This window comes from Rhincodon typus, chromosome 7 (assembly GCF_021869965.1).
Source record: "Rhincodon typus isolate 14 chromosome 7, sRhiTyp1.1, whole genome shotgun sequence".
Classification (NCBI taxonomy): Eukaryota; Metazoa; Chordata; class Chondrichthyes; order Orectolobiformes; family Rhincodontidae; genus Rhincodon; species Rhincodon typus.
This window is the reverse complement of record NC_063338.1, coordinates 63,781,305-63,809,054: the sequence shown is the minus strand read 5'-3', so window position 1 is coordinate 63,809,054 and position 27,750 is coordinate 63,781,305. Positions and strand designations below refer to the sequence as shown.

General features: G+C 38.7%; 1 protein-coding gene across 1 annotated transcript in view; it reads left to right on the top strand.

The window, feature by feature from the left end:
• The window catches only part of LOC109928671 (inactive dipeptidyl peptidase 10-like), a 618,050-nt gene that overhangs the window by 415,532 nt on the left and 174,768 nt on the right, over positions 1-27,750 (top strand). The window contains exons 6-7 of the mRNA XM_048599233.1: positions 9,503-9,555; positions 17,292-17,373. Of these exons, the coding sequence (XP_048455190.1) occupies positions 9,503-9,555; positions 17,292-17,373 (135 nt within the window). The remainder of the gene's footprint in view (positions 1-9,502; positions 9,556-17,291; positions 17,374-27,750) is intronic.

The window sequence follows — 27,750 nt, the reverse complement described above, 5'->3', positions numbered from 1 at the left end:
TTATTTAAACAGTAGAGATCCAAACAGATTTAGGGTCAATAGGTTGTATATTGTAGTCTAATAACTCAGGGAGGCTGAGTTGCTTGGCAACATGCTAACTCCTGTTCCAGCTGCATTAATTCTGTCTCATGTTCAGTGCCTTTGTCAAATTCAAACCAGTTATTTCCGTAACGTCATCAGTCCATTGAATCTTCTCCCAATTTACACATTTCCCTTTCCTGCTCCTTTCAGCATCTTCTTTATTATACCATGGCTCCATGCCACGTGCCCAAATTATTTCAACTTCCATTAGGCTGAATGGTCTACTTTGGTATGTTCCTGTAAGTCTGTAGCATTCTATAGCCTAGAGGGCTCTGGTGATTCAGTCATTGAGTATATTCAACACTGGGATTGGTGAATTTCTACATATTAAAAATATCAATGGATATGGGGATAGTACAGGGAAACGGCGATGAAGTGGAAGATCAGCTATGATCTTACTCAATGACAGAGCAGGCTTGGAGGCCTGAATGGCCTATTCCTGCTCCTATTTCTCATATTATGTGTAAGAAGTAATTATTTTGGATCACATTTTCAGTTTAGGCTTATTTATGACTGAGAAAAACTACAGAGACCTGCAGCCGGTGGCAGAAAATAATACGAAAGACCTCACTCGCAGGTGCACAGAAACTGTGGAGCAGTGATTGTGGGAGTTCAATTTTGCCATGCAGGCTGTGACAGTGCTGCGATCCTGCTACAGAACCAATTGCAGCTCCACACGAGCTCTCACTCCTCACAGCCTATTGCTCTGAGGGTTTTTGTTGCTCTGAATTTCTATGCTTCAGGGTCTTTCCAGATTGTAACAACTAGCATTGGGAGCATCCATCAATTTGAAATGCATTGCTGCAATAAACAGGTGAAAAATGCACTCACTGCTCAGCAAAACAAAGTTATATTTTATCATTTGAAGCAACAGGGCAGAAAAACAGAACCCTAGGCTTCACTAGGGACAGAAATTGTCCCTCCTGATATAGAAAATAACTGGTAGATCCCACATAGCTTTGTGTCCAGTATATCACAATCCAGAACCTGCATCAACAGGAAGGTTCCAACCATAAACTGGTGATGAAACATACAGAACCCTATGCATGTCACACAGGCCAAATCATATTAGATGGTAAATTTCCTGCCCTAAATGAGATTAGTGAACTAGATAGGTTTTTACAACAATCAAGAATGCTTTCAAGATCATAATTGGACTTTTTGAAAAATTCTAGTCTTTATTGAATTTACATTCCACCATTTTCCATTGTGGGATTTAAACCCAGATCCCCAGAATGTATTACAATTATATCGATGAACAAATTTGCAAGGAAATTACAGAGAGGTAAAAATATTCTGGAGTGATTATAATGAGGGACTTAAATCACCTGTATATTGAGTAGGACCATAATAGTGCAAGGGGCAGGAAGGGACGGCCAGGGAACCTAAGGGTGCAGACAGGAGGAATAAATGGAAAAAAGGTTAGTAATAAAAAAGTTCTGGAGAAATTACCGGGACAGAAAACTGAAATAGGATCTCATTGAAATGTATAATAGTCTGACAGGGCTGGATAGAAATGATAGAACATAGAACAGTACAGCACAGTACAGGCCCTTTGGCCTACGATGTTGTGCCGAACTTTTACCCTAATCCCAAGGTCTATCTAACCTCCACCCCTATCTTATACTATCATCCATATACCTATCTAATAGCCGCTTAAATGCCCCTAATGAAGCCGACTCAACTACCCTCTCCGGAAATACATTCCACGCCCCTACCACTCTCTGAGTAAAAAACCTACCTCTGACTAATGATGTTTTCCTTGCCTGTGGGGCAGTGGGGTTGGGGGGGGGTGATGGTGGTTATAGAATGAGGGGTTAAAATCTTAGGATATGGGGAAGCCATTTAGGACTGAGGTGAGGAGAGATTTCTTTATTCATAGGGTAATGAACCAATGGAATTCTTTACTGCATTAGGCTGTGGAGACCAAGTCACTGAATATATTTAAGAAATAGATACATTTCTTTACATTTAAGGCATCAAAGGATATTGGAAGAGAGCATGAGTATTGTGTTGAGATAGAGATCAACCATTATAATGATGAAGTATGGAACAGGCTAGTAGGACCAAATGGCCTACTCTTGCACCTATTTTCTATTTGCCCATGACATGTGCATCTCCCTCATAATCAATCTAGTGAGCTGTACAGTCAAAGACAGTTTGCTGATAAAGTGTGATAGAAAATTTGTATGTTATGATGAATCTATTAGCTGTCAGATCAGTGTGGGGCCCAGTGAAGTGGATGATTCGGCTGGGAGGTCATAGCAACTGGATGGAGCGGGAATGGTTATTAGTTCTGGATGATTCATAGTTGATCGGAATGGGAGCAATGCATCCAATGGCTCAGACTCTTCGACTATATTATCAGAATGAGCAGTCACTTTCCTTCTGAACATGCAATCAGCAAGTGTAAGTTAAAAATCTTAAGTTTCTCTGGACCTGGTTTTCCTCAGTGCCTTTTCTAGTGGCTTCAGGTTAAACTAATCTTGCTGTGGAAATTTCAAAAAGATATTCGGACACTTACTTGAAAGTTCAAAGAAACTAACTTTTCAGTCACGATCAATGTGGCAGTGGTGCACCACTGACATAACAAGCAGAAACTTAATGGATTGATCACCCAAAATACAGACAGAGTCCAGGCCAGATCCTAAATCAAAGTGTTTTTTGTTTCAACTTGAACCCAGTTTTAGCATGCCATGTGAATCTAAATTCATGTTCACATCCACAGACTCATGGAGACGATAAAATTGTTGGACTGAGTGGCCTGTTCCTGTGCTGTAAAATTTTACATAAATCAGATCTATTCATCTCCACTCGGGTCAACTGAAATTAAACAGTAAAATCAAGATGGTCTTTAATTCGTAGCCAACAGTGTATAATATTTGAAATGTCACCACCGTCATCTTTTCTGAAAAGGCCCTAATGGTGTTATTAATAATCTATGTGGAGTAACTAGATCTGCAGCTGTTAATACCAGTGCTTCAAATTAAAATTAACCACAGTGGTAAGTGGCCCTGTAACGCAATCACAATTCTAATAAAGGTGTAGTTGTTCTGCAAGATCACAATAAATGGTGTCAAGGAAATTACATAGTATGAATGCTTGAACTAACACAAGTTTTTTTACTTATCCCAAAGTCTATTATGTATGTTGCAGATGCCATTTATATTGTTAGTGCACCTGATGTAGTGGGAGGTATAAGGCAATGATAACTGCTCTAATATGCTTCTGCTCTGTGCACATGCTGTATTAAAGCATAATGGAGCAAATAGATGTGGATCGACCTGATCTATATTCATTCCATTTGTTTGCTGCAGTAGGGTTTTACTTAAGCTTTTGTGCCCACTAATTAAAACCCTGTGATATATGACTCCATAGATTAGAATTGTTTTCTTATCTTAATGAACTTGTTGTGTTTACTCTCTGGCAGCAGTTAGAGTATGTTTCCTTAGACACACAGTATGATGTGCTTCCGAATTAAGATTGAATAGAAGAATTGCTTAATTAGCTGTTGCATTAATCAAAGTTGTTTAAATTCTAGACATAACACAAATCCACTTTCATCTCATCTGAACTTGTAGGTTCGTTTTCGTTTTCATGTTTACCTAGGTAACTGGGAATTTGCTTTTATTGATCTGATGTTTGTTCAATTCAATTTAGAGTCAAACAAAATTAGATTAGCTCAGTTTACTGTACTGGATCAGGTACAGTGGAAGCATTAGGTTTCCTAAATTGGGTACAATTTTCTTTAACCCTATGTCAAAACGGAATTATGTACTTTAATCATAAGCTTTTAAGAATTTTAAGAATGTATATTGCTTTGAAGGAAACTCTGTTGGCCACCTAAATACTGAAGTTTACAATACAGAAGGAGGCCATGTGGTCCATTATGCACATGCCAGTCAACAGAGATCTAACCACATTAATCCCATTTTCCAGATCTTTTCCCATAGAATTGAATGGATGAAATCAAACAAAATTAAATTTGTTCAGTTTCCTGTACTGGATTAGGTGCACCCCTCCATCCTTCTCTCTCGTAACTAGGAAACTCAGCAAGGCAGCTGGCAACTTTGTTATCATACGTGACACTGAGATGAATTTCAAAACACATATCAAAACTTTGACCAAGACCGCCTATTACTGTTAAAATAATGTCAACCAACTTCACCCTGACTCAGGTCATCTGCTACCGAACCCTTCGCCAAACCTTTGTTAACATCTAGGCTTGATTGTTCCAACACATGCCTGGCCAGCTTTCTACATTCTATCCTCCACAAATCTGTGCATATCATAAATTCTGCCATTTATGTCTTTATTTGCACAAAAGAGGAATTTTCCAGTCTCAGAGCTCATAGGCCTGAAGGCAGAATGGAAATTTAATTCGGTGGGTTGGTGATATACCAGAATTCCGTTACCTCTCTGCCTCCAGTGTTGACCATTTAATGATGAATGGAGGGCCTATTCCTGCCTGGGAGCAATTGTTTAATCTCTAAACTGGATGAGAAGGTGTCAGCCTGCCTGGTTGGTTAACCAGTGCAGGCCAATTAGGGGCGGGGAGGTATTTCCATCAGCACTAATCTGTATATGATCAAGAGACTGAACATAACACCGATGGCTGACCACTGAGAGTCGCTCTCTCTGCCTCCTCTTGACCCCCATAACTTAACACCTCCTGACATCCATTGTCCTTTGATTGGCCAACAGTGAATTCTTGTTAGCGAAGAGTTTCTCAATCATGATCATAACACCAGTAGAAAGCCTATCAGATATCAGTTAACTGCCTTCATTGTCGGGCTCTGGAAATTGCTCCCTCAGCCTCTGCTTCTTTCAACTTGCTTTTTGTCCTTTGTGGTGCTCCTTAAAAGCTATTTCTTTCACCACATCTTTTAGACATCTGCCCTAATATCTCCTAATTTTGGTCTCTGTCAAATTTTGTTTCATTCCTCTCCTGTAAAGCATCTTGGGACATTTCACTGTTTTTTAATTTTATTTTTAAAGGTGCTTTATAATTAAAAGTTGTATATAAGATGGAAAAGATGTTTATCCTAAATTCTTGGTACTCACTAAGATTTGATTGAGCTAAATTTTAAAGTAAAGAATTTACACAAGAATAGTTCCAGAAAGGTTTACGAGTTACTCTTTAGAACTATAACCAACACTTTACACATTGAAAGCTACATGGACTGAATGAGTGATTTAGGCTTACAGAATACTGCTTTCTCATTGAAGGTAACCCCATCCTAAATTTGATGTAAAGAGATAGGGAAGAAGAATGCAGCAACTGGAAACCTGCAACAAACCTTGCTAGAGGTGCTCAGCTAGTCAGACATCAGCTGTTTTTTCTCCGAGTCATGCTTCTGTTACTCTCTACTATTTACCATTTATCTAGGTTTAATAGGAATTTACTGGTTAATTGGTGATGTTGTCTCTATCAAATTATCGTTGGTTAAAACAAAAACGGTCCTTAGTTTCTTGTGAGTTAGCAGTATTTTGTATTGTACATCGTTTGAGATAATCATTAAAATTTCTATTAAAGCTTTTGGAGATTAATATCATGGACCTTTATAACAGTAGAAAGAAAATACTGGTGTACTGACCAGAAGATTTTAATCTCCATTTGAGAGGTGATGTCAATGAATTATTTAATCACTATTGCCAATTATATTCTCTGGCGATGTAAGCTATTCTATCAGGCCCTCCACGCTGTCTTGATGCAGCCTTTGTTACAGTTGTCATGAGAATTGTCTTTGACCATTATTGTAGGGAAAGAATCGTCCTCATACACTAAATAAAATGTTGCTGATGGGTATGGAGTAACAGAGAGATCTCTGAATACAGATACACATTTCTCCACAGTTGAGGTATGTTGAGGCAGTTCGTATCGAGATAGACCAAAATCATTAAAAATTTGTGGCTATATATCGGGAGTTCAGATCATATGAGGCAAAAGCTAATAAGAAGACTGTGCAGGAAGTTTAAAGCACAATTAGTGTATTGGGCTTAGCTTTGAGCACTTTAATATAGCTACAGAGGATATTCCTCAGTTCAAATTCTTTGCACAGAGGCAGGTCCAACCCACGCTGTTGAGATCTCCATCTCCAGTAGGGTGAGGAGAAAGGTCCTGAATCCACCCCAACTAGAATCGAAATTGAAGCTCATGTTGATGGCACCAATTTGATCCACTCTGGCTATCCAAGCAACTGAGCCAACCACTCCTCAATCAGTTTGTGTTTCTCATGATAACTTATACTTTTCATGCATTTTGTAGCTTGGAGCAAAGAATAGCAATGATAGAAGCCCCAATTTCTTCCCATCACATGTCTGACCAGAAATATCTCCAACTCTTTCCACCTGCCGATGGCATATGTCAGAAGGATGTTAAAGTTGATGTTCAAACTGTTTGGTTGTGTTACAAATGCATTAGAAGGTATGAGGCATGGAACAGTCACAATGACAAATAGAGCTACAAGGTCAGACTTAAAGTAACTATGACTGGCTGGAGCAAAGGAAATTTAATAATGGATTTTTTTTTTAAACAAGAAAGGGCCATGACAGAATTATTACAGTAAAACATTACACAACTGTTGAAAATACATGGCAGGTGTATCAACATCTTCAAAGAGAAAACACAAGTTAAGATGTTTCAAGAATTTACCCTTCATCTAATCACAGCCCCTCTGCTTGTGAAACCACTGATATTATCCCTAACTGGAGTAGCATGCTGAAAATCAAGTCCACTATGCTGGAGTAATCTCAAAAGTCAAAGATTATGAAAGTTTGCACACTTCCCCATTTACCTGTCTCTTAGGCCCAGATTGACAGAAAGCATGGACAAGGTTTCTGTGTTTAAGAAGAATTACTATTTATTACAAATAAATGGACTATAATTACTGGGAAAGATTATGAACCTTTGGCAAAAACTCTATGAATCAAAACTCTAACCCTTTTATAAAATCCCCCTTGTGCACACATATAGACCAATGCAGGCAGGGGATAAAAGGGTGTTATAGGCAGAGTGAAAAACTGAGAAATCAGGTCGATGGTCTCTGTTCACAGGATTTGCTGAAATGATTTTTTTCTCATCAAAATGCTGCTTTCTGGTCTTCCTTTCTGTTACCTAGGAAACCAGTCACATAGTTGTTTGCAATCAGAGGCCTTTGTCAGTGATAACTGATCACAAGCCCACAGACCAATCAGCTACTTGTTGCTGGCTGAATCTCCATTTGTGCACAACCCATGGCCCCAGGTTGTCTGTAAATTTTCCATCATTGCTTGAACAAGCAACAGTATAAACAGCAGTTAGCAAGAGTGTCAGAGTAACTGTTTTAACAAGTGCTGTATCCTTCAATAATACTTGGATTTTAAAAAAGTCATTTTCCCTTTTCAAACAACAATTAAAAATTAGATTTTTTTAAAAAAGGATTTTACAATGACAAGGAATTACCAATGCAAAATTGTCAGTAGGTTATGAGAAATTTCTTTGCTTAGAAAGTAAGAAGCAGAGACCATTGTCCATTGTATCTTTTAAGGAAATCTAGTTAAATACCTGATGGATAAGAATGTAAAAGCAGCAGGCTGTATGTTCAAATTTGTACTGAAGCAGCAGAAACCTGTTGCACACACGCTGAACGGAAAAGCTTCCTTCTACAAAGTTGCAAACAAATATATGAATTAGGAGCAGGAGTATGTCATTTAGCCCCTTGAGCCTACTCTGCCATTCAGTAAGATAATGGCAGATCTGATTGTGGCCTCAATTGCACATTTCTAAGCACTTCCAATAACCTATTTAAACCAAACCTCTACAAGTTTAAAGAATACTTGTGCACTTTCCATTAGAAATGAGAAATCATATGTGTACATATCTTTTATTTGAAAGATATAGCATGTTTGGTTTAGCAACTGTTAAATCTTCCTAGATATTTTAATTGTAATTGGTGGTTCTCCATGAGGTAATTTTGTGCAACCTTTGATAGTCTTATGTTTTGTGTAATATTTGACTGTTATAAGGTTCCTGTAACCACACAAATGCAGTAACCATTATCTCACTGTGCTCGAAAAGTGAAATATTAATAGGAGCAGTGTTCATAAAATTACTTCTAGAGATTGGAGAATTCCCATCAGAGTTAACTCTTTGAGCTTAATTACACTGTCTGAGAGCAGACTGTAATATATTCACTTATTTTACTCAGGAGACTCTCATTAATAAGTGGAAGAAGTTATTTCCTAAAATGCAAGGTTTAAATTCAATTAATGATTCATCAGTGATATGTCAAGATCAACTGGCCTGATGTGAGAGTCAATGAGAGAGATTTTAATAATCAGGCAGCTGATAGGTTGAGATGCTCCACCAGTCGAAGGCCAAGTCCATTTTGAGCATCAGGCCTCATTATCATATCATCATCAAACCACAGGAGTCAAAAGGGTACCTGCTGTAGCTCGCCAACTTCAGGCCAGGTGACCGGGCATCCTCACTGGCAGGAATGTAATTCGCATGGGTAAGCGGGCAGTAATTCCTCCTGGCACCATGAAAATAATTGTAAACGTACCTGTTAGGTACTACTTTTGCTTTACTGCACTGAAAATCTGTGTCAAGCACAAACAGCACATAATCTGCCTGGTTGACCATCAAAATTACATTCAGACTCCCAAATACTAGATGGGTTTACTGACTGAAAGAGATGGAGCGGATGAAGTGCCACCAAATACAGGATAATAAGTTGCTTTTCTGATGAAGGGTCTAGGCCCAAAACGTCAGCCTCTCTGCTCCTGTAATGCTGCTTGGCTTGCTGTGTTTGTCCAGCCCTGCACCTTGTTGTCTCGGATTCTCCAGCATCTGCAGTTCCTACTATCTCTAATAAGTTGCTTGTTTGGCTTCTGCAGATTCTTTTACACCAAATAGCCCAAGTTAAAATACTACTCCATAGTTTAGAACTAACCTAGGTTATTAGCAATTTGGTTACTTTTGCTCATATCAATATCTAATACACCAATGTCCTTGAGGGAGGGGAACTGTCATCCTTACCTGGTCTAGCCTACATGTGACTCCAGACCCACAGTGATGTGGTTGAATCTTAACTGCCCTCTGGTCAATTAGGGATGGGCATTAAATGTTGGCCTAGACTGTGACGCCCTCATTGTGTGAATGAAAAAAAAGTAGGCATCAATTATTATGATTCAAAAAATACATACATAAATCAGAATTGAAAAGTAAAATTAGATAATTATGGCTAACAGCTCTTTTTCACAGTGAAAATGCATACAATTAATTTTTAAAAATAATAACCATTGCATTTCATTTGTTTTTATTGTGTGGCTGAATTAAAAGAAAAGCAAGTGCTCATGAATGAAGAATTCTACGTAGATTAAGCACAAAAATGTAATTACTTTGTCTAATGCAGTGTATTTTTTTCATCTTTTATAGGTCTATCATTACTCTTACACTGCATCATATATTATTTATGATATACATACCAGGTCAGTAAAATATCTATTTATGAAGTTATTTCAAAAGTTTTCAAATTTCTTGATATTGTATAAGAATTAAATCTAAGCACAGATTTTAAATGCAAGCGAATATTCCATTTGGTGATGTTAATGCAGATTAAAAGATTTTAAGGACTTTCCATGTGTTTTTTTTTCCTTCATAGCATTTGCCTTCCATATTTTATTATTTTACAGTTGTTTTTCTCTGTATTATCCTCTGCCAATCAAGAATTGATTGGAGAGAGAACAAGAACTATTAGATTAGAGATAGTAAGAACTGCCTATGCTAGAGTCAGAGATAACACAGTGTAGAACTGGAGGAGCACAGCAGGCCAGGCAGCATCAGAGGAGCAGGGCCGGGACCCTTCTTCAGAAATGGGGGAGGGGGAAGGCAGCTCTGAAATAAATAGAGAGGAGGGGTGGGTCTGGGGAAGGTAGGTGGGATGGTGATAGGTGAGTGCAGGTAGGCAGTGGTGGGGATTGGTCAGTGAGGTGGGAGGAGCAGATAGGTGGGAGAGAAGATGGACAGATTTTGTTAGGTCAAGGAATCATGGATGAGAGGGAGGGTTGGTCATGGGATGAGGCCGGGGGTGGGGAGAATTTGAAACTGGTAAAGTCCACATTAAAACCATTGGGTTGTAGGCTCCCAAGGTGGAGAACTATTAGATTTCTTTATTACTTCCAACAAAAAATGTCAATGATATCATATTCACCAATTCCTGCTCCAAGCTACTGAAAAGGCTTTAGAATATAACATTTCAAAAATTAGACCCCTACTTACACTTTTAGTTTGGGATTCGAATGGTGCACTAAATCATAATATGGTTTGTTAGAATAACAAAGAAAGGAATATTCATTAGTTCTGTGGAAGTGATATTAAAATGTTGGGGGAGGCAATGTCCTAGTGGTATTACACCTGGACTGTTAATCCAGAGACCCAGATAATGTTCTGGGGAATCGGGTTCGAATCCCACCGTGGCAGATGGTGGAATTTGAATTCAATAAGTATCTGGAATTAAGAATCTAATGATGACCATGAATCTATTGTAAATTGTTGGGAAAAACCCATCTGGTTCACTAATATCCATTAGGGAAAGAAACTGCCATCCTTACCTGGTCTGGACTACATGTGACTCCAGACCTGCAGCAATGTGGTTGATTCTTAACTACCGTCTGGGCAATAAATGCTGCCTAGCCAGCGACACCCTCGTCCCGTGAATGAATGAAAGATTAATATTTTGGTGGTTGAGCCATATTGTAATGGGGCACAAAAAATAATAAGGTGAATTCTGTCAATAATCCTTTTGCCTTTGTTAAGACGAGGGATAATTAGCATTGAATTTAACTGAATTGATTGGGGCTAGTTTATACGTAAAATTTGGTGTAACACAGCTGGTTTGGATTGGCTAATCCTTTAAAATCACGCATATGCATTCAGAAAGGGGAAAAAGTTGCTCCCCATTCATCTTGTATGCATTTCCCACCATTGTGGCAGTGACAGCTAATTAACAGGACAAAACTTTTAAAATTTATTTCACAAAGGTAGACCCCATTCTATCCAGAAGTATCTTATTCAGGAGCAGTAAATCTTGGGAGTTAGCATGAAGATTGTGAATTATTCACTTAATTTCTGGATTCAAAACATAAGCAAAGGACAGATTTATAGTGGAGAGACACCTGGACAATCTGTACTATTTTTGTAATGAGAATCATAAATCACAGACATCACTGCAGGCTCCCTGACAAATCTATGCATATCTCCTGTCTCTTTAAATTATGTTTTTCAAATATATATTGACTTCCCTTTATAAAATCATTTACGGATGCTGCATCTCTTAATGTTTCTGATGAGGCAGTCCATGTCCAAGCATGCTTTTTTCATTAAAAAGAAGTCTCCTAACTTTTCACTTCATCATTAAATTTATGGCCTATAGTTCTAAGTAAGTAATTTTCCTGTCTTTTCTTTATAGAAACCCTTCATTGTTTTGAATGCTTCTATTAGACCACAAGAGAATAAGAAATAGCAATTAGCCATTCAGCCCCTCGAGCCCACTCTGCCATTCAATAGGATCATGGCTGATCCAAAATTCCTCATGTCCACTTTCTTGCCCTTGTCCCGTAACCCTTCATTCCCCAACTGGTCAATAATCTATCTATCTCAGCTTTCAATATACACAAGGACTCTACCACTACAAGTCTCAGTGGCAAGGAGTTATAAAGACTATCAGCTCCCTGAGAGATAAAATTCCTCCTTATTTTAGTCTTAAATTTGTGCCCCTTTATTTTGAGACTCTGTCCCCTGGTCCTAGACAGACCCATGTGCGAAGACATCCTCTCAGCATTTACCCTATCAAACACCTTAAGATTCCTGTACATTTCAAATAGATCACCTTCATTCTTGTAAACTCCAATGAGTAGAGTGCTAACCTGTTTAGCCTTTGCTCATAAGACTATTCCTCCATACCCAGGATCATCCTAGTGAACATTCTCTGAACTGCCTCCAATGAAATGATATCTTTCCTTAAATAAGGGAACCAAAACTGCTCAAGGTACTCCAGATGTGGTGTCACCAGCACCTTATACAGTTCCAGTAAGACTCTTCTACTCTTGTACTCTAACCCCTTTGAAATAAGGACCATCATTCTACTAGCCTTTCTGATTACCTGCTGCAGCTGTGTGCTAGCTTTCTGTGCTTCACATACAAGTGCTCCCCAGGTCCTATTGTGTTGCAATTTTCTGAAGTTTTTCTCCATTTAAATAATATTCTGCTGTTTTGTTCTCTCTTACATAATGTGCAACATCACGTTTTCCTACAATATACTCCATTTGCCAATATTTTGTCCATTTACCTAAACTATCAGTATCTCTCTATAAACTGTTTGTATTCATCTGACAACCTGCCTTTCCACCTATGTTTGCATCATGTTCAAATTTGGCTACAGCCCATTCATTTCCTTCCTCCAAGTCAGTAATACACATTGTAAACAGTTATGGTTCCTGGACTGATCCCTGTGGAACCCTACTGGCCATGGGTCACCAACCTGCAAAAGAATCCCTGATCCCCACTTGCTATTTCCTACCCATTAGCCAATTCTCTATCCTTGCTAATATACTACATCCAACACCGTGGGCTCTTAATGTACGACTTAACCTTTTGTTAGTTACCTTGTCATCTGCCTTCTGGAAGACCAAATATAACACATCTACTGGTTCCTCTCTATCCACTCTGGTTTAGGTTTCCTTGAAAAACTTCAATAAATTAGCCAGGTATGATTTCCTCTTCGTGAGGCCGTGCTGACTATGCTTGATGAGATTATGATTTCCCAAATGTGCTGCAATTATTTCCTTAATAATTAATTCTAATACTTTTTCAACAATAGATATTAGATGAATTGGCCCATAGTTACCTGCTTCTAGCCTCCCTCCCCTTTGAATAGGGGTGTAATATTATCAGTTTTCCAAAACTCTGGTACTTCTCCAGAAAGCACTATTTTTTGGAAAATTACAGCCAATGCATCCACTATCTCTTTAGGTACCTGTTTTAGGATCCTATGATACAGGCCATCAGGATCAGGGAATTTATCTGCTTTTAGCCTCAGTTATTTCCAAACCAAGTTTCTCATTTTTAAACTGAATATTAAATTCTACATCATGTTATGATCACTACTTCCTAGGGGTTCTTTTACTCTGAGGTCATTTTTATACTTGTTGCATTTCCCATTACCAATCCAAGATACCTGCCTCCTGGTTGGCTCTATGACATATTGCTCTAGGAACTAACCATGATGCACTCTATGGATTTGTTGTCATAGCTAAACTTTACAACTTGATTAACCCAATCAACATGAAGATTAAAGTCACCCATAATTATTGTTCTGTTCTTTTTATATGCTCCTATTAAATCTCCTATTGGAGAGATAAGGACTCATTTGGGATAGTCAGCATGGCTTTATGCATGGAAAATAGTGTTTCATGAACTTGATTGAATGTTTTGAAGGTGTGACCAAGAAAGTAGATGCGGGCAGTGTGGTAGATGTTGTCTACAGGGACTTTAGCATGGCTTTTGACAAGGTACCACATGGTAGGTTGTTGAGTAAGTTTAAACCTCTTAGGATCCAGGGAAAGCTAGCTCTTTGGAGACAAAATTGGCTTGACAGTAAAAGACACAGGGTGGTAGTAGAGGGTTTTTTTTCATCTGGGGGCCTGTGACCAGCAGTGTGCCACAGGATCAGTATTCATCACTTATATAAATGATATCAATGAGATTTTAGGAGATATGGTTAGTGAGTTTGCAGATTACACCAAAATTGATTGTTTTGTGCACAGTGAAGAAGGTTATCAGGCTATCATAGTAACCATCCCAGCACACACAAATGAAGCTGCGTGCGAACACTATTTAAAAGGGCAACAACACACTGCAGCAACATGGAACTACGCCAAGAGGAGGAGGAATACCTCTTCCAAGTGTTCAAGGATAATGGATATCCAAAGAGCTGGGTCAGGAGATGCCTACAGGCACGGCATCAGAAAGATTCTACACGACCCGACACACTCATCACACTACCCTACATCAGGAACACGTCAGAACTCACCACAAGATTTCTACGACCACTGGGCATCAGAGTGGCACACAAACCCACATTAACCCTATGACAAGTGCTCACCCGAACTAAAGACCCACTCCCCGCCGTGGACAGGACCAATGTCATCTACAAGATCCCCTGCAGAGACTGCGAGAAACACTACATCGGACAAACAGGAAGGAAACTAACAACAAGAGTACATGAACACCAACTGGCTACAAAAAGACATGACCAGTACTCACTCACCTCAATCCACATGGACGAGGAGAACCACGACTTCGACTGGGACAACACCAAGATCCTGGGACAGGCTAGGCAGAGACAAGCACGAGAATTCCTGGAAGCATGGCACTCCACGAAGCAGGCTATTAATAAACACATTGAACTCGACCCCATATACATTCCACTACGGAGGAAACCCGGAAGTGAGGCAATCCATCGCAACGGACCCCAGAGTTTAAAAACCAGGTGGGAAAACACACCGACGCTTCATCAGAGGCTGCACTGAGGATGTTACCAAGCACGGTAATGAAACGTCTGCGGAACAACAAACCAGCTCAGTGAGCCAACCAACCTCAATACCCGCAACCCGAGCTACAGATCTACTCCAAAACCTTAAAGGTTATCAGGGAATGCAGTGGGCTAAAGAATGGCAGATGAGGATTTAATTTAGATAGATGCAAGGTGTTGCATTTTGGGGGGTCAAACCAGGGCAGGACTTATACAGTCGACGGTAGTGCCCTGGGGAGTGTTATTGAACAAAGAGATCTAGGGGTACAGGTTCATAGCTTATTGAAAATGGAGTCACAGGTACACTTGGTGTGAAGAAGGTTTTCAGTATGCATGTTTTCATCAGTCAGAGTATTGAGTATAGGAGTTGAGACATTATGTTGTGGCTGTACAAAATATTGGTAAGGCCGCACTTGGAGTACTGCATGTAGTTCTGGTCACCCTACTATAGAAAGGCTATTATTAAACTAGAAAGAGTGCAGTAAAGAATTACTAGGATACTACCTGGACTGGAATGTTTGATTATAAGGAAAGGTTAGATAGGCTGAGACTGTTTTCTGTGGAGCATGTGAGACTGAGGGGTGACCTTATAGAGATCAAGAGACTCATGAGACACATAGATAAGGTAGATAACCGAGACAACAAGGTACAGGGCTGGATGAACACAGCAGGCCAAGCAGCATCATAGGAGCAGAAGGTAGATAACCAACAGCTTTTCCCCATGGTAGGGAAGTCTAAAACTAGAGGTCATATGTTTAAGTTGAGAGGGGAGAGATGCAAAAGGGTTCAAAGGAGCAATTTTTTCATACCGAGGGTGTTGAGTGACTGTAACAGGTTGCCAGGGATAGTGGTGGAACTGAGTACATTTTTGTCATTTAAGAAACATTAAGACAATACATGGATAGAATTCTGAAACACTACAGTCCAGCACTTATGATCACAAGCACATTTACTCAACCGATGTCAGATGGTCTATTGAATGTGATTTCCTGCAAGTCAATACCATTTCCAGGCAGCAGTTAAAAAATATTTAGTTTGAGGTAACTCTCTGTGTAGATCATTTGAAAGAGAAGACAATTTTTGAAGATTGTCCCTGGGATATGGCTAATGATACTTTCAAGATACCTGTATTCAAAACTGAATGTAGGTTCAATGGTTTGATGCATTTATCTGCCTAATGGCAGAGCAGGCTGTTAACATTTTCCATCAGCGCTTGGGGACACTTACACTTGGGGCGGCATGGTGTCTCAGTGGTTAGCACTGCTGCCTCACAGCAGCAGGGACCCTGGCTCAATTCCAGCCTCGGGTGGCTGTCTGTGTGGAGTTTGTATATTCTCCCCGTGTCTGCATGGGTTTCCTCCGGATGCTCCAGTTTCCTCCCACAGTCTAAAGATGTGCAGGTTAGGTGGATTGGCAGTGCTAAATTGCCCATGGTGTCCAGGGATGTGTAGGTTAGGTGGATTAACCATGGGAAATGCTGGGTTAGAGGGATAGGGTAGTGGGGGTGAGTCTGGGTGGGATGCTTGTCAGAGAGTTGGTGTGGACTTGTTGGACTGAATGGCCTGTTTCCATACTGTAGGGATTCCATGAATACTGCCTCATAAGGGACACAAAGATCAATAACACATTTTAGATGCTCCATGGATTTGGCATTTCAAGGGCGTAATTTTAGTCTTTATTATAAGACCACACTGCTATTAAACTTTAGGATGTTGCTGATTTACTTTTTTTGTGTGGTTAACCTTATCTCACAAACACACTTACTGGACTAGGTTTGTGGGAAAATCGTGATCATATTGCCACAGAACGAATTAACTTACAATTAAAGCTCATCCTTCCATCTGCAATAACTTTCTTCTGTCCAAAAAGGAAGAAATTTTTTGAATAAATTTGAAATAAAATGCAATTATTTTGTTTCCCCAAATATGATCAGTTGTTATGTGGTCAGTGTTTTGGCATCTTGTGATTCTCCTAGGGGACGGTCCTTTCAGATATTTCCCCAGTATTAGGAATAAGAGACATAGCATAGCAGTGTGACCCTTTTGTGACTGAGATGGTTTTCTACTTCTTTACGCCAGATCTTAAAGTGCGTGTATCACTGTTGTAGTGGTGACTGTCAAGTCCCGTTCACTTTCTGGTACATTTGCAATCATTTGACAAGGTGTTTGATGGGTTGAATGTGACATCACCCAAAAAGACAACAGATTTGTCCATTTCCTGCAGAAAAGCTGGCAGAGATAAAAGAAAAATCTCAGTCAAAATGGTAAACAACATAAATCAATGAAAAATGTTCTTTATGAAGATTTGTTGAGATTGCAGTTAAATAAATATGAACCAAAAATGTAATCTGTTTTGACAGAGTTTCAAATCCATGAGATTCATAATATGTATGAATGCAAACGCAAAGTTAATTGCAATTATTGCTAAGCACAATTGTTTCTATTCTCTAAGGATAAACACTCAGCTTTTTACTCAGGTGATTTTATTTTACAACTAATGCAAATTCTTGTAGATATCACAGTTTCTGTCCTGAAATAGTATTTTTAGCTAATGTTAGCAGAATTTGTTTCATTTGACTTACTTAAAAGCTATACCAAACCCACTGTTTTTATTTTAACTTTCTATGTACTAAAGGGAAGTGAGGGAACTGAATCCCCCAGAGGTGGCAAATTCTGTATTACAGTATGCAGCATGGGGCATAGCAGGACAGCAACTGGTAAGAGCTCCTTTTTACATTTGCATTGCTCATGATCTTTTTTAAGGAGTGTAGCTGCAAGAACTGCTCATTGTTTCACTTTGCTAGTTTAAAACAGCACTGGAATATTAATATGTATAACTCGTTAATAATATTATTAGAGTCATAGAGATATACAGCACAGAAACACACCCTTTGGTCCAACTTGTCTACGCTGACCAGACGTGCTAAATAAATCTAGTCCCATTTGCCAGCATTTGGCCCATATCCTTATAAACCCTTCCTGTTCAATACCCATCCAGATACCTTTTAAATGTTCTGATTGTACCAGCAACCACCACTTTCTCTGGCAGCTCATTCCATACATGCAGTAGCCTCTGCATGAAAAAGTTGCCCCTTGGGTCCCTTTTAAATCTTTCCCCTCTCTCCTTAAATCTATGCTTCCAGTTTTGGACTCCCCCACTCTGGGGAAAAGACCTTGTCCATTTACCCCATCTATGCCCCTTATGATTTTATAAATCTCTATAAGGTCACCCCTCAGCCTCTGATGCTCCAGGGAAAATAGCCCCAGCCTATTCAGCCTCTCCCTGAAGCTCAAACCCTCCAACCCTGGCAACATCCTCGTACATCTATTCTGAATCCTTCCAAGTTTCACAACATCCGTCCTACAGCAGGGAGACCAGAATTACATGCAGTATTTCAAGAGTGGCCTAACCAATGTCCTGTACAGCTGCAACATGACCTGCCAACTCCTATACTCATTGCACTGATCAATAAAGGCAAGCATACCAAATGCCTTCTTCACTATCCTATTTACCTGTGACTCTGCTTTCAAGAAAATATGAATCTACACTCCAAGGTCTTTTAGTTCAGCAACACTCCCCAGGACCTTACAATTAAGTATATAAATCCTGCCCTGATTTGCCTTTAAACAAAATAATCTAGATATTAGATGCGGTTGACTCTTAAATACTCTCTGGGCAATTAGGGATGGGCAGTAAATGCTGCCCAGCCAGTGATGCTCTTATCCTGTGAATGAATGAAGAAAAAGAAATACTTAGAGTGAGAATGTCATTCTTTTACTTTAGTTGTCATTGTTCTGAATTCAGTCAAGTATGACTGAACTGCAAAGTTTCTTCACTCTCAGAATTGTTAGAATCTGATATGAAATTAGTGACCAGACTTAGCTAACACATTGAAACCGATAATAATTTGGTCCTCATAAACTAATAGACCAATTTAAATCATAGAGACAAAACCAAATTATGAAAATTGAAATGTATCATTGCTACCACATGGGTTGCCTTTGGGGGTTTGTATTAAAGCCTGCTGCTGTCACAACCTTGACTTCCTTAGTTACTGGATGGTGCCTAATGATTAGCCTGAGTGACAAAAATAAAGAAATATACCACTCCAAAAGATGAATAAAATTAATTTTACAAAATCAACTCTCCCTTGCATGAAAATTGCTTTCTATTTTACAGTGGTATAATCTTATAGAAATGGGTACCTTGAATGTTTGAAATATGACATTGAGAAAAGGAATTGTCGCAATTGTAAGACATGAAACATTCTCATGTATCTCAACAATATGCTTCAGGCAATTGTATATCCCTGAGATAGAATTCATCTTGACTCACTCTATCTTGTTTAATTGTCCAGTCAAAATAGACTATTTGCTGCCACATAAAGTCAACTTGAGAAAATAAAATTAGTTGACTTTGTTTACTCATATGTTACATTGGGAAGTTGAGTGACAATTCCTTATTCAGCAGATGCTAGGCAAGAGTTGGTTAAACTGAAAGATAAATGTTAAGTTGCACAGATCTCCAGAGTGAATCTGTTTTATTTCAGTTGTGATTTGGCTTGAGTAGTTATTTGCCATAACTGTTATATATAAATGTTTGTATGTAACTGTTTAAAACCATTGGAACCTGCAAGTTCCCCTCCAAGCCACTCACCATCCTGACTTGGAAATATATCACTGTCCCTTTACTGTGACTGGGTCACATTCCTGGAATTCCATCCCTAAGGACAGCACATGGTCTGCAGCAGTTCAAGAAGGTAACCCACCTCCAACTTCTCAAGGGCGATGAGGGACAGGCAATAAATGCTCACCACCTGGCGACATCCATGTCCTGCAAGTGATTATAGAAAAATAAAAACAACAAAAACTGAACTTAAAAGTGCGTCAAATCATTGTTTTACATGGATTCTCCAGTGCAATCAACGCTAAATATAACATTGCCTCAGCTATTGGATCATGTCCTCTGCCCAGACATAACAACCAAGAGATTTCTTGATTTTAGACTTGACCATTAAAATGAAGATTTGGAAATCTGACTATATATGCTATATAGCTGGAATTTATTGAATTTCAAAAGTAGGTACACCCTGACATCAACAGTCAGTGTAAATTTTATCAGTTTTTGTTGTTATTAGAACACTGAGTTGCATTTAAGACAACTGAGGTTATTGACTTGCGTGCTTTTGTTCAGATGTTTCATCACCATGCTAGGTGACATCATCAATGGAGCCTCCGATGAAGCAATGTTATTCTACTCTGCTTGGAATTTATATTGTCCAGTACGTTATGGTCCAATTCTATATGTTTGTTGATTGAAGTATGGGCGGAGAACCATGCCTCTAGGAATTCCCATGCGTGTCGATGTTTGGCTTACGCTACTATGGTTACTTTGTTCCAGTTAAGCTGATGGCCTTCATTGTCTGAGTGTACCGATATTAAGGAGAGTTCATCGTGCCATTTTGCTGCTAGCTGATGTTCTGTACTCTGATACGTGTATTCTGATGGCTATTTTCCTTCCTGTATGTCTGATGTAATGTGGCAGTCGTTGCATGGTATTTTGTAAACCACATTCATTCTGCATGTTGTGGGAATGGGGTCTTTAATCCTCGTAAGAGTTTGCCATAGAGTGGCTGTGGGCTTGTGGGCCACCACGATTCCTAGTGGTCTTAGGAGTCTTGTTGTCAGTTCCGATATGTTCCTGATGTAGGGAAGTCTGGTCCGTGTGTTAGGTTGTATTGTGTTTTCCTATTGTTGTCTGTAATGTAGGCATCTGTGAATGAAGTTGTGGGGATATCCGTTTAAAGCGAGGATCTTGTATAAGTGCTTTTCCTCTTTCTGGCGTAATTCTAGAGTGTTGCAGTGTGTCCTGGCCCGTTTAAATAGTGTTCTAATGTAGCTTTGTTTGTGGACATTGGGGTGGTTGCTGTGGAAGTTGAGGATTTGATCTGTATGGGTTGCTTTTCTGTATACTGAGGTTTGGAACTTCCCATTTATCAGCTAGCATCAGCTAGCAGCAAAACGGCACGATGAACTCTCCTTAATATTGGTACATTCAGACAATGAAGGCCATCAGTTTAACTGGGACAAAGTAACCATAGTAGCCCAAGCCAAACATAGACACGCACGGGAATTCCTAGAGGCATGGTTCTCCGCCCATACTTCAATCAACAAACGTATAGAATTGGATCCCACATGTAAACCCATACAAATCAAAACCGAAAATAACAGTACTCACCATAACGGACTGAACAGTATAAATTCCAAGCGGAGTAGAATAACATTGCTTCATTGGTGGCTCCTTCTTCCTTCTATAAGATAATCAATGCTGTGCTCAGTATTCCAGATGCAGTCTCACCACTACCCTGTATAACTGAAGTGTAATGTCCTTACTTTTGTGTTCAATTGCCCTCAAAATAACTGCTAACATTCTGTTAATTTTCCACATTACCTACTGTATCTATGTGCTAACCTTTTGTGAATCATGCACAAGTACACGTAGACCTCTTTGTATCCCACGGCTCTGCAATCTCTCAACATTCAGATTGGATGCTTGTTTATCTTCCTTTCAAAGTGGATAATTTCACATTTTCCCACATTTTATTGTACTTACCACATTACTAAGCCTATTTGTATCTTTTATGTAACCTCTGTATGGAATCTTCAAAACTTATTTTCATGTTTTCGTATCATCAGCAACTTTGGCAACCATACATTACCTCCCTCCATCAAAGTCATTTATATAAATTGTAAACAATTGAGTTTCCAGCATCAATCCCTGATTTAACACTTGTTAGATCTTGCCAACCTGAAAAAAAGACCTATTTATGCCTATTCTCTGCTTTCTGTTAACTGGCCAATCTTCTCTCCATACCAGTATGCTACCCGCTACATGCTGACCTTTTATTTTCCAAAATATAATTTAATGTGAAACTTTATCAATTGTCTTTTGGAAATCAAAGTGCAATACAGATACAAATTCCCCATTATCCACAGCATGTGTTACCATCTCAAAAACTCCAATTGATTGGTCAAACACAATTTCACTTTCAGAAAAACATGTTGATTCTGTCTGAATACCTTAAACTTTTCCAGGTGCTGTGTTGTAACTTCTTTAATACTGGCATCTAACATTTTAACTTAGATGGATATTCAGCTAATTGATCTGCTGCTTCCTATTTTCTGTCTCCCCTTTTGAATAAAGGAGTTACATTCACTATCTTCCAATCCAGTGGAACTATACTGAATCAAGGAAGGCTTGGAAAAGTAAAAAACAATGCAACAAATATCTCACTGGTCCCTCTGTTCTATTTCCTGATTTATCACTGCTTCTTGGGTGTTACTTGTGTCATCTAGTGGAAGTACATCTGTGTCATCTGTTCAATTTATGTGCCATTTCCTATTTTCCATGATTAGTTTTCCATTCTCACTTTCTATTGAACCAGAGTTCACTTTATTAACTCTTAAAGTCTTGAAATATTTAGAGAAACTCTTACAATATGTTTTTTTTAATGTATGGCCAGCTTTCTCACACACTAATATTTTTCTCCAGATCAATCTTTTGGACATTCTTTGTTTCGTTTTATATTCTGTCTAATCTTCTAACCCACCACTGTCCTTCCCCATAATTATATATTTTTTCTTCATTTTAATACTATTTCTAACATTTCCAGTTAGCAGTAGATGCTGCATCCATCCTTTGGAACTTTTCTTAAACATTGGAATGTACCTATTCTGCATATTCTGAAATATCCTCTTAAAGGTCTGCTACTGTATTTCTCGTGACCTATCCTTTAACCTAATTTGTCAGTTCATATTGCCTCAGAGGGAGGCAATGGCCTCGTGGTATTATTGCTGGACTGTTAATCCAGAGACCAAGATAACGTTCTAAGGATCTGCCTTTGAATCCCACCACAGCAGAAGATGGAATTTGAATTCAATAAAATAAAATCTGGAATTAAGAATCTATTAATGACCATGAATCCATCGTTGATTGTTCGAAAAACCCACCTGGTTCACTGTTATCCTTTAGGGAAGGAAACTGCCATTTCTGAGAGGCTGACATTATTTCTGCCTTTATGCTCCATCCTATCATGCTGCCACTGTTAGAGGACATGTACACTACTCCTACAAATGACTTCTTGGTCTTTATCATTTCTTATTTCTATCCCAAACTGTTTCCAAATCCTGGTTTCCTGAACTTATGTCATCCCTCCCTATTGCATTAATTTCTAAATGTCCTGCACACTTTAAGATTCAAGTTCCAATCTATTTCAACTCAAAGCCAGCTCTCTGTAATGGCTACCAGATGGCATGTTCAGGATGGTTGGGTTCTGTTTTATTTTTAAATTTTAAACTCTCAAACCAAGCTGCATTTAAAGGTTAAATTTGTTCCAAGTTTCTGTTGTAGTCCACCACTCATATCTAACTGAATAAATGTTAACTGCCCCTTAATGTGGTTACATTTAATCAAATGATTTTTCTGGCTTTGCGAAGGAAAGACAGCATTCTTTAACAAGAGGTTAATGTGATTTGATTAGAAATTCTGCAAATTGCTTCGATATGATTTGTCTGTCAGATCAATATAAACAGTAATTTGAGATAATTTTGATAATTTATTTGCAATTAAACATGTTTTAACCTCTGACTACTCACAGCATTTTTTTACTCTTAAGTACATGAGGTTGCTCTTATTTCAGTGAGGTAAGTGTTTGCTGCAGTCAATAATTTTATTAAAGCTAAAATTAGACAAGGGAGTTGCAACTGTGAAAAATTCTGAAATAGCAAGCAGAATAGAAAATCCTACGGTGGGGTATATTCATTGGATCAGTAGAGTAAACTTTAATTGTATTTTGTCCAGCAAATCTGGATTTAGAAGACCTTTGATAATGTTATTGTCTTCTGAGAGAGAAATTGTAGAATTGATTTCGGAGAGGTGATACTCCAATTTTCAATCATTGCCTCTGTTGATTGATAATAACATGGCTACTTAAGAACCTATTGTCAATACTTCAGTCCCCTACAGATTTCACATGGGTCTGTTTAGGTGCATTCTTCCGTCTTACTTTTCCTGTCATTATCGAAAATCAAGCAGAGAATGTTATAACTGGCTCCCAAAATCTACACTTTGTAAATACAACTCAATGCAATGCTTTATCAACTGTACAGAATCTAATTTGTCAATCATTCTATCCTTGCCATCTCCCAATTAATGCGTGTCCCTTAATGCAGTGACACATATTTTCTTCTTTCTTGGTAACACAAACAAATTAATTTGCACCCTCATTACCTCCATCTGAATTTTAGTGCAGGATGAATGTCAGGACATGAGGTAAAGGACAGCTCAGTCTTTTATGTACAATATTAAAACAGAAAATGCCAGTAATACTCAGCAAATCTTATAGCATATGTGTAGAGCGAACCAGAGTTCATATTATAGGTTGATGACCTTTACTCAGAACTGTTATAAGAAAAGTTACAGATCTGAAATGTAAACTCTGTTTCTCTCTCCACAGATGCTGTCAAAGTTGCTGAGCGTTTCCACATTTTCTGCTTTTATTTCATATTTCCATCATCTGCAGTTCTTTATCTTCGTTTCTTTTTCCTATTTGTTCAGTTATTTAGCTACTGTAGGAGAGACAAGGCAAGTCAAAGCAGGCCATACCTACATTGCTTTTGAAACCTTTATCCCACAGACTACTTTAGCACTTGTTACTGCTTTCAGAGATTTATATGTGTTCCCAAATGCGATTGCTCCTTTATGCCTTTCTCCCCAAGAAATAATGTTTCTCTTACCAAAATAAGCCATTTCAGACTTGGATATTATGAATTTCAATTGTTAGTTTTCTGCCCACATTGCGAGCCCGTTTAGGTCTACCTTTACATTGGAACAGTCAGAAACATTATGTCCCCTAATTTTATTTTAGCTATTTGTATACATACTTCCAACTCGAAGTCTATATAACTTATTTAAATGGTAACAATATTCTCAGAATAGATTCCAATGGAACAATACATTTTACCAGTACACAATAAGATTTCTTTAACTTCTGCCTTTCATTTTGTTCCTGTACTTCAATACATTGTGCTGTATGGATTCTGTTTCAACTGACTTTTGTCATTTCTCCAGTCTGGCACTTATCAAAGGCTAACAGAAACATCATGTATTTTTTAAAATTCATTCATGAAATGTGAATGCCAGTATTTTTTGTCCATCCTTAATTGCCCAGAGGTAGTTAAAAAATAACCACATTGCTTTGAATCTGAAGTCACATGTACACCAGTCCAGGTAAAGATGACAGATTTCCTTCCCTAGAAGACATTAGTGAATGAGATGGGTTTTTACAACAATCAACAGAGTTGATAGACTCAGCCGAATCATGGTCATAGTTAGAGGCAATCTTTTTACTCCAGATTCCTTATTGAATTCAAATTTCTGAAATGGTGGGATTCTAACCAGAAAAATAGCCTGGCGTTCTGGATTACTAGTCCAGTGAATTTACTACTGCAACACTCGTCATATCCCACATCCAAAGCATTACCCTTGTTTATTCTTAGATACATTTACAAGAAATTGAATAAGATTGATTACATAATCTTCCTTTTAGAATTCCGCAATTACTATTCTTGTAATAAACCTTCATTTCCAGATGTTTTACTATCTCATCTTTAAACAAACATCTCATCTGAAAACGGGTGTATGGCAAAGAATGGATTTTGTTTTTAATGCAGTTAAAGTCAACAGAAGAATACCACGGTCCTCCTTCAAATAGTGTCATAGGCTCTTTTCTGTCTGCCAGTGTAAACGTATATGTGGTATTTGTATTCATATCCAAGAGACAATGCAATATATCGAGTGTTGCATTGCATGAAATAGGCTTTGATTATATGCTCAAATCCTGGATCGGGACTAGCACCCTCAAGCTTTTCACTAAAAGGTGAGAAAGCTAGCACAAACCAAGCTGACTCTTACAGTAACTCAAAAATGTGTGTGATTGGAAAGTAAATTAAAAGACTATTTAGAAGGACATGCTGAAATGAAATACAAGTAATGGGAAGACAATGTTTTGTTTGCTTTCAGCAAAACAAATTTGAAAAGCAAACTGTAAGACACCCAATGCATCTGAGTAAAACAGGTAATGTAGAGAGAGAAATGAAAAACAATTTTGTCTATGAAGAGGAAAGGTATGGGCTTGCCAGAGTTTGAAAATGTAGGAGGTTTATTAGCGTTCATTTAGAAAACAGCAGTTAGAAATGAAATGGCCATAAAATCTAGTGCTTGAATATTCATAATGCAAAAGGATGAAATGTTCTGCATCCAAGCTTCAAGAAATGATGCAACAGTAGTGAACTGTGGATAGAAATGTTCACACCTCATTAGGTATAGACAGCATGCCAGAATATTCCAAAACAGCTACTGCTCCCTTTTTATAATGTTGGTTGTCAATCATTTTAAGAAAACTCTTAAGTCTATTAAATAGGATAGAATATATTCAACAAGAATAAAACTAATAAAGGTTTGCTTTATTTTACTCATTCGTGGGATTTGGGCATTACTGTCTAAGCTAACTTTTATTGACTGTCCAAAGCAGCCTTTGGCAAATACTGCTGCCCTTGGGATGTAGGAACATCCACAGTGCTGTTAGCGAGGGAGTTCCAGGATTTTGATCCAATATCGGTGAAGGAACGATGATTATAGTTCAAGATCAAGGTTGTGTGTGACTTTGTGCAGTTTGGGAAATGTGCAGTTTGCTGGTGTTCCTATGCATCTGCTCATCTTTGCTTTCTACATGGTAGAGACAATGAGTTTGGAACAAACTGTCAAGGGTGGTATGGCAAGTTACAGCAGTGTATGTTCTAAGATGGCACTCATTGCTGCCACAGTCCATTGGTGGTGAAGGAGTGATGATTGATTGTGATGGATGGGATCCGAATCAAGTCGATACTTCATCCTGCATAGTGTCAAACATATTGAGTGTAGTTGAAGCTGCACTCATCCAGAAAGGGGATTCTATCACACTTCTGAATTATCTTATATTTGATGGACAGACACTGTGGAGATAGGAAGACTTAGCCACTGCAGAATTCCTAGCCTCTGGTCTGGTTTGTGGTCACTTTTTTAATGGCTGGTTCAGTTTTTTTTCTGGTTAACACTAATTCCCAGGATGTTGATCATGGGGAATTCAATCACGGGGTAATGCTGTTGAAAGTCATGGGGTGATGGTTAGATTCTCTTTTATTGGAGATGGTCTTTGCCTGGCACTGGTGTGCTATGAATACTACTTGCCACTTATTAGACAAAAAAAGTAGATGTTATCCAGGTCTTGCTGCATACAGGCATACTGCTTCAGTATTTGAGGATTCATGCATGGTGCTGGACGTTGTGCAATCTTCAACGAACATCCCCACTCTGCCCTTATGATCAAGGGTAGCTGACGATGATTGGACCTATGATACCATCGGACAAACCTCTGCAATAAAGTACTGGAGCTGAGATGGCTGACATCCAACAATCACTACTATCTTCCTTTGGGCTACGCATGATTACTAAGCCACGCTTTGTGATTGACATTAAAGTCCCCCATGCAGAGTACATTCTCTGGAGCCCTTGCCACCATTTGTGCTTCCTCCAAATGGTGTTCAACACAGGGGAGTAATGATTCATCAGCGTTCTGTGGTAGTACATGGCGTTCAGCAGGAGGTTTCCTTGCCTATGTTTAATCTGATGCCATGAGTCAATGTCCAGGACTGCCAGGAAATTCCTTCCCTGCGATGGGGCAGCGCATATCCAGACATGTTGATGATGGTGTGTGGGACATGATCTGTAAGGTATAATTCAAAGGCTGTTGCTTGACTATTCTGTGGGACAGCTCTCCAAATTTTAGACTAGCTCCCAGATAAATCAATAAGGAAGACTTTGTAACATCAACAGAACTAGGATTACCTTTGTCATTTGCATTTCCTTCCTTTAATGTTTTGTAGCAGTTATTGATACAGTTGAGAGACTTGCTTAGCCATTTTGAGTCAACTGCGTTTTTTTCAGTCCAAAGTCCTGACCAGGTAATTATGAAAGTTTTGTTCCTCAAAGGATGAGA